At 42.7% G+C, this 8539-nt stretch overlaps 1 protein-coding gene across 1 annotated transcript in view; it reads left to right on the top strand.

The window, feature by feature from the left end:
• Positions 1-459: 459 nt before the first annotated feature.
• Positions 460-8539, top strand: part of LOC104490995 (glutamate receptor ionotropic, delta-2) — a gene marked incomplete at its 5' end in the record, with an annotated part of 102316 nt that continues 94236 nt past the window's right edge. The window contains one exon of the mRNA XM_010133352.1: positions 460-598. Coding sequence (XP_010131654.1) covers positions 460-598 — 139 coding nt within the window. The remainder of the gene's footprint in view (positions 599-8539) is intronic.

Genomic DNA, 8539 nt, shown 5'->3' with positions numbered 1-8539 from the left:
CATCTGCCTGCCTGCAGAACTGTGAAGAGTAATTGTGTTTTGATGGGCTTTTTTAACTTTATGTTCCCAAGACTGGAAGAAAAAACTTAACTAAGATTTGTGGATAAGATCTCCAAGGAAAGGACATTGTGAGAATTTACTTTTACTGTGTTTGTTCCGAGATCTTGAAGGCTGTTTCCATTACCGGACAGGACTGGCGGATGAACTGCAATTAAGCACATAGTAGCTAAAGAGATTAAATACAGTAATGACGGCTACAGGGTGGGCTTCCTTCCACGCTTTTCATTGCATTGGAAGTATGGCTCCAACTCCTGCCCAGTTTGCTAAAGCACCTTGCTGTAGAAAACTGCTTTACCCTGCTGACCTTGGGGCCTAGACCTCCTGAGCGATGCTTGAGCAATGAGGATCTGAGTTTCGTTCTGCCAAATGAAAACTCTTCCTTTTCCTCCTTCTCCACAGGAGGAGAAGTTCCATACACAACCCTGGCAACCCGACTGATGATGGGAGCTTGGTGGCTTTTTGCTTTGATTGTCATCTCCTCCTACACAGCAAACCTGGCAGCTTTCCTCACTGTCACACGCATTGAGAACTCCATCCAGTAAGTTGCAAAAGAATGAATAAGGTGAAAAGTGGGTGAACATATACGTGTACATGTAGAGGGGTATGAATGTTCTACTTAAATGTGAGAAAAAGAAGAAATTTTTATTATCCTGAGCAGTAGTTTGGAAGTTAAAATATAACAGTATACTACAGACTGCCAGTCTCCCTGCAGACACTTTGATCAGAATTGCTGGCCTCTGCCAGATACTTTTCCGTGGCACGTATACATACCTATGTATGCACGTGTTCATATTTTGAAGAAAGCGATCGAGGTGGAGATAACCAGTGTATCAGTATTTGAAATGGGAAGGTTGTTGCTGTGTGTTCTCAGGCTGTGCTTTTCATTCAAATGCATCCCACAATATTTGTGCTCTGACACTTCGATCAGGGGGAGCCCAGTACTTTTTTAGTGTATGGGCGGCTCAAAGCTGAATTCACCTTCTCTTGCCAAGGTAAAAATGTGTTAATAGCAACAAACAATTCAAATTCACTTACTCGTTGTCTTTGCTGCTTCTGCTCCCAGGTGCCCTCTTACTATATTAACAGATCACATTGTTCTCTGTTTTCTGTCTATTGGTTCTTCTGCTTCATGCCTTCCTAACATGAATGTCCTTGTCTTCTCCAATTCCTTTTATGGTGTACTGGTTTTCTGTCACACCTTCCAGTCCTTGTTTCCAGGTCATCTCTTCTCTCCATACCACAAGAACCTTTCTAAGTTTCCTACCCCTTCTCCGTGCCCTTTTGTTCTCCACTCTCCTCTCCTCCAGCAAGCTGCATGCTAAGTTATGCTCTCTTCTATTGCTCCAGTGACTTTTCCCACCCCCAAATCCTTCCTCCTGGGTTGAAGCAGAGATTAGAAAATACAGTGAAGCATTAGCTAGCCGAGCTAACTCCAAGGGGCAGCTGGCCATTTTTCCATAGCAGGTTTTTAATCTTGAGGCTACAAGTCCGTGAAGCTATGTGAGAGTGACAAAGTTAGCCTTTCCTGTAAGTCCTTCTTTGCAAAAATGATGGAGTGGCTTCAAAGAAGACAGACACGTTCTGCTGTATTTCTTCCTCCAGACGGATAGGGAAAATTCCAGTTTCTCGTTCTGGTTGTTGTCTTCCTTCTCAACTAAGATCTTGCTGCCTGTAATTCAGCAGCTTTCCAAATCTCTTTGAAATGCCCCCTAAAACTGTGACCCACTAGTGTAGACTGGGCAGAGGGAACCTTGATGTCCTGTGAATTCATAAGTTAAGTTCAAGTGGCGCTGTATGCCAGCCAGTCACCACAGTCTCACTAAGGCACTTTTCCTGTAGGTGAGAATTTTCTACATACTAAAACCGATCCAGGCTTCAAGAGCACATGGACGAGTAAACGTCTGCAATAGCAGCCAAGCTTTATTTGCAATTGAAAGCTGAAGCTCAGACCCAAAAGCAGAAGCCGCCACTTGCTTTGAGTGCATGGTTGTCTCCTGACTCTCCCCGTTATGAACATCTTCTTGCACTTCATAAACCTCTTTCACCCTGCTCCTTGGGTGAGGTGGGATGAAGAGGAAGTTGGTGTCCTGTGCCCCATATTGCCCAGGCATTAGCAGCCTTCATTCATTCCCAACTGGAAATCAAGTGTCTGTGGTTGATAACCTTCCTTTCTGGGTTGACAACCTCAATGCTTTCATCTGTTAGAGGGCTAAGCACTCTAAAACAGACTAAAATCACATGAGCAAATCATTCCCCTGATAGAGTTGTATTACCAGTTAAGTTGAGTTATCATTTTCTTTTGAGGTTTGAGTAGCAGGTTTTGAGGTCGTGGAGTGCTGCAGGGGTATTTTAACACAACCCAGCTGTTCGACTCAGTGGTCCCAATTATAATCCCTTTACAATGTATAGGGGAGGAAAATGATATTCTGCATCAATATTTGTCAACGCTGATCTTGAGTTTTGAGGGAGGTTGAATTGGGGGTTTTTTGTGAGCTTTCCATTCAACTAAGGAGCGTGAAGAAACAACATGGGAATTTGTACATGCAAATAAATAATAATGATATATTCTGTCATTCAGTTTGTCCTTACAAACATGAAATATGCTTCTGCATCCTGCTTTGGAATTATGTCCCTTCTGGTTTTGAAGTAGTCAAGAAAACTATTCAAATTACTATGACAAATGTCTGCGTTTTCTTATCATGTGTAAAAAAGAATAAAATATACCCAAACTGTGATTTAATTTATCTTCAGCTTTTTTCTTATGTTTATTATGATGTCACTAGAAAACCCTCAGTGGAATTCTGAGGTTATTATGTACAGCTGGGACTACACTGGTCTTTGTGCTGTATTATTTATGAGCAAAGTCACTGAAAATGTTTTATTCAGTAGAAAATGTTGCAGCTGGAAAGCTCCTGGAATCAAAGAACGGAGACATTTTTCAACAGCACTTGCAGCTCAAAAATAGAGTAATTAGATATGTTAAGTATCCATTAGGGAATGAAGTTATCCTAACTATGGTGGGAGTGTAAAACTTTAGTTTACAAAACTGCCCAAAATTGGAACTCAAGCCAGCACATAAGAGAGAGGCTGTTTGTTTACCATGCTGAATTACTGCGAAGTGGGAAACATGAATAAGCAATAAAGAAAAAAGCTGATGCTCTTCTTTTTTCTTAACAGATCAAATTGTACCTTGGGGAACTTTGAAAGCCAGGATGGAAATTAGTTTAAGTATTTAACGAAAATAAACCCGATTCTGCTTGTAGTGCTATCCAGCTAGCTTCAGAGTAGTCAGAAAAGTGGAAGAAATTGAAGTCAGTGGTTTTGCATGGATGTAACAAGTAGCTGATAGGTTTTCATTTCAGGTTTCCAGCTAGCATCAAATATTACAGTGTGTAGTGGAAGGTGAAGTCCTTGTGATATCTTTTACAAAGGGTAGGAGGATTCAAGCAGCCCATAGCACACTTCATTTCCATGAAACATTTGGGTAGCTATTGCATTTAAGCTTTTGGATGTGTAGCCAGTTCCTGTTCCGAGTTCTTGCAGCTTCCCTTTCTTGACTAGTATGAGGGTTGGGCTACTCTTCCTAGTCATTGCCTCATGGTATCCAGAACCTTATTTTGAGAAGAGAAGCAGACAAAAATTTGTTACACAGTGCAATAGAGAGGAATATTGAAATATTCCCTTCACCTAGAGAGTCTCGAAGTATTTCTTTGCTGTATATCCTCACTTGAAGTTGATGGCATTTGTTCTTTGCTTCACTGATTAATGTGGATCAAATTTTCACAATTTTTAAATGAAATTAGAGAAATAAGAAGAGTAAGAGTGAGTATTAATCTCCTTTTTCAGTCAAGTGGCTACTCTTAAAACCTTTGGGAGCTCAGCTTTTCATTTTCTGCCAATAGGTAATAAGAGGAGTAGAGGCACACAAGTCATAAAGTAGTTCCTGGATGCATCTTTTGTTCACACTTGACCCACGTTGCAGATGACATTTAAATCAAGACAGTCAGCATTTCAAATGCCAAAACATTGTGGCAGTAAAGCAAAGTGTAATTTCTGTGCTGCTTAAACCTTTAGATCACTGTCTCAAATGCAGCATGAATGAGTAGTAATTAAGAGTGGCTTTTCTTAGTAAATGCCAAATAAATTTGGAGTTCTCGAGGTTTTTTCTCATTGGCGCTTTCATCACTGAGCCAGTATTGCTGTTACTGTTTTATGATTCCTTTAGGACAGAATTAGAGTCCACAGGCAGATACTGATTTTACTCAGACTACTGCACTCCACTGTTTTTCCAGGTTAAGGGGGCTTCATTCTGCTCCCTGTCCCTCCAGCTCAAGGAGCTGGGTACTTTGAGAAAAACTGGTCTTACTGTTAAAGACTGAGGCAAAGGCAGCATTCAGTACCTCAGCCTTTTCCTCATCTTTTGTCACTGTTTCCCCCTGCATCCAAAAGAGGATGGAGAGTCTCCTTAGTCCTCCTTTTGCCGTTAATGTATTTATAGAAGCATTTTTAATTGTCTTTTATGGCAGTGGCCAGATTAAGTTCTAGTTAGCCTTTGGCCCATCTTATTTTCTCCCTGCACAACTTCACAATATCCTTGTAGTCCTCCCAAGACACCTGCCCCTTCTTCCATAGATTGTAGACTTCCCTTTTCTTCCTGAGTTCCACCCAAAGCTCTCTGTTTAGCCAAGCCGGTCTTCCTTGCTGGCTCGACATTCAGCACACTGGGTTTCTTCTTGAAGAATGTTCAGCCTTCCTGGACCCCTTTGCCCTTCAGGACTGACTACTAAGAGACTCTGTCAACCAGTCTCCTGAACAGACTAAAGTCCATCCTCCATAAGTTCAAGGTGACAGTTCTGCCGACACACCTCTTTACTTCCCCAAGAATCAAAAACTCTACAATCTCATGATTGCTGTGGCCAAACCAGCCTCCAGCCATCACATCACCCACAAGTCCTTCTCTGTTCACAAACAACAGGTCTAGCAGGGAGCCTTCCCTAGCTGGCCCCCTCACCAGCTGTGTGAGGAAGATGTCTTCTACACACTCCGGGAACCTGCTGGACTGTTTCCTCTCTGCTATATTGTATTTCCAGCAGACACCTGGTAACATGAAGTCCCCCAGAAGAATAAGGGCTAACAATTGTAAGACTTCTCCCAGCTGCTTATGGAATATATCATCTACCTCTTCATGCTCGCTGAACAGTCTACAACACACTCCCATCATATCTGCCTTATGGGCCTTCTGCCTAATTCTTACCCATAAACACTCAACCCTGTCATCACATCATTAAGCTCAAGATAGTTAAAACACTCCCTAACATACAGCACTGCCCCACCACCTCTTCTTCCTGGTCTATCCCTTCTGAAGAGTTTATAGCTGTCCAATGCAGCTCTCCAGTTGTGTGAATCATCCCACCGTGTTCCTGTCATGGCAACTAGATCATAGTTTTCCTGCTGCACAGTGGCTTCCAGCTCCTGTTTCCTGCCCATGCTGTGGGCATTAGTGTAGATGTGCTCTACTTCGGCTGTTGATCCTGCCTTCTTTTGGGGGAGGAGAAGCCCTAATTCCTACCTGAAGAATCTGGTTCCATGGTTTCTAACACGTCAATAACCCCTGCATCTTTGTTGCCAAATGGATCTCCATCTCCTACCTCCCCTGAGATGGCAGACCAAAGAACCTGGCTAGCACACCATCCCTCAAACATCAGCATGCTGCCCCCAGGCATGTCTCTAGCATCAAAGGACACCCAGTAGGAAATAATCAGCTTGACAAATACATTTCCTTATTTTGAACTCTTGTGTGGCAGCTCTTGTGTGGTGAGACTGCGTGACATAGTGAGGTTGGAGATTTATGTCTCCACTAAATGTATTTGTCTGAACAGAGAATGAGTTGTTTATTCCAGGACTGAAGGTACATCAAAAAATGTGTAACGTACAAACCAGACTGGAGGCAAAGTGGTTATAAAAATTCTTTCTTCTGGAAAGGAACCTCAATGGTTTAATAATTTTATTAGTTCTGTCAAGGTTTATCATTTCTCTTTGTTTTGCCGTACCTTAGCTGCTAGGTTGTGAATGTCATAGCAATAATCTCCAGGGGTTCAGATTATTTACATTATGATTCCATTTGACTTGTTTCTGTGAGGGGATGAAGTCACTGATGTGATAGGTCTTTTCCACTTTTGCAGCTTGCCTATGGAGCAGCATACGCACATGTACACTTCAAAGGCTGCGAAACTTCTTCCTTGCTCCTCAGCAAAACTTGGATTTTACTGCAAAACTTGGGGTTTACTGCTGACGATAGCGTTTAGCACATCCATAGATTATATACTTATAGTTGTCTTGCTCTTGCCCTCATTCTCAGTGTAGAGCAGCACTTGCAACTGTGAAAAGATGCGGAGCAGGGCAGCTGAGAGGCATCCTGTTTTTTAGGATACTGCACCAAACAGTAAAGTAATACAGACTGTAGTTAATGCCAGACTTTGCAGCAACAATATGCCTTCCTGAATGCATCAGCGTTATTTTCCTCCTTGTTATTTCCCTGCTGGGTGATGCCTTTGTGTGTGATGTCACTCTTGCTTGCTTCTCAGACTGTTTGTAGCACGTTTCCCATACCTGATTGTAGTACACTTCTGTACTAACAGCTCATATCTTGTGTTGGTTTGCCTTTCTGAAAACAACAAGGTTGCTTTCATAGCCACAAGATATACAGATGAGCTGCTTTTTTCTTTTCTGCTGTTTCTAACAGTACTGTTTCGTGGCAGCAGCTACACATATCATTTATATACCAGTTAGCAATAATATTTCAGAAAAATGCTTTATTGCTTGTTATATTAGAAATTACATGGCTGTACAAAGTCCTGTAAAGCAATGATTGCAGTTTTGCTAGGTGTTGTCACTAGAATTTGGACTCCCAGTAAGTACTTTTTGTATATGTTTCTAGCAATATGCATGACAAGTAACACAGCTGTTACAGGGTGTTCAGCATGCATCCTGTGACAGTTCATTGCACTTCTGAGCACTGCCAGGAGACACCGAAGTGTATCGGCGGCAGCAGCAGTAACACGGAATGGATGGATGTAATAGGCTCTATTTATCTAGTGCCTTTCATCAGTGATGCTTTTGACAGACAGACAGACAGACTGTCAATGCATTAGTAATACACCTGCTTCTACACAACACTTCGTCTAATGGTGAAGCAGAGAGAAATTCTCACCAAGGCCCACAGCTGTCTACCAGGGTGTCTTTCTGCAGAGCTGTACCCCAGCCTGAGTTGTTGCAGGGGGGTTTTCCGCCGCAGGTGCAGGGCTTTGCATTTGTCCTTGCTGAATTTCACATCACTCCTGTCAGCCCATTCCTCCAGCTTTTCTAGGTCCATCTGAATGGGGGTCTGTTCTTGAGCAATCGGCAGGTCCCCAATGTCATGTCATCTGCAAACTTGACAAGAGGGTGCTTGCTCACCTCCTCCAGGTTAGACCTCTGTGGTACCTGTTACCAGCCTCCAGGTGAGACACCCTATGAGCCTGATTGTCCAACCAGGAATTTATCCTTATGGTTCCACACACACTATCTTTCTTTTTAACACAGTCTGGACATTTCCTTTCTCCAACGGTCAGGGATCTCTTCGAATCTCCGTCTTTCAAAAATTAAAGCAAGTGGCATTGCAAAGAATTGGCCAGCTCTCTCAGCACACTTTACAGCCTGCCGGGTTCCGTGGGCTTCTGTGGATGTCCTGGTTTGAATTAGAACAGAACTAATTCTGTTCAGTGATTTTACTTCTCAGGTCAGTTTCTTGTAACTGCCTTTTCTGAAGTCAACGACATATTTTTGCAGACAGTGTCTGCTTCTTGAAGTGGTAACTCTTGATGTCTACAGTTACTACCAGGGATTGATGTGCAGAAAGGCTCTTGCTTACACTTGCTCCACAAGCAGACCATGATCGCTGCTACTCTTGTCTTCCTCATTGGGGGTGCATTAAGTTAGGCTGTATCTGCGGGGAGGAACAGATGGGACAGGTGACCCTAAACTGATGAACAAGGTTTTCCATCCCATATACATCACATTCAATATAAAGCTGAGGGACCACAGGGGTCAAGATCTCTTCTTCAATGCCTGGCATCTGAGGAGGACTCTGTCTGTTCTGCCTTCCATCTCAATCCATGCATTCCTGAATGCAATTCCAGAATCCAGCTCCTGAATCCAGTTTCCATTTGCCATTGAATCCAGTTTGTGACTTCCCCAGTGCTTGCCCCACGTCATCAGTGGTGATGGTGACGTGATTGCCATTAGAGGGGTTGGGTTTGATTTTGGTATTGTATATATATCATTTTATTATTTTTTTCATTAAAGTACTTTTAGTTTTCTTTTCCAATCTCTAAGTTTCTCTCCCCTATTCCCCTTTCTGTTCCCTTTTGTGAAGGGAGAGGGGTTAATACAGAGCATCTCTCATTTGTCTAGTGGCTGGGCCGGCCCGACACCATGGCAA

The sequence above is a fragment of the Buceros rhinoceros genome, unplaced genomic scaffold (assembly GCF_000710305.1).
Source record: "Buceros rhinoceros silvestris isolate BGI_N320 unplaced genomic scaffold, ASM71030v1 scaffold14670, whole genome shotgun sequence".
Taxonomy (NCBI): domain Eukaryota; kingdom Metazoa; phylum Chordata; class Aves; order Bucerotiformes; family Bucerotidae; genus Buceros; species Buceros rhinoceros.
The sequence above is the reverse complement of the archived record's forward strand: the minus strand, read 5'-3'. Positions and strand labels throughout refer to the sequence as shown.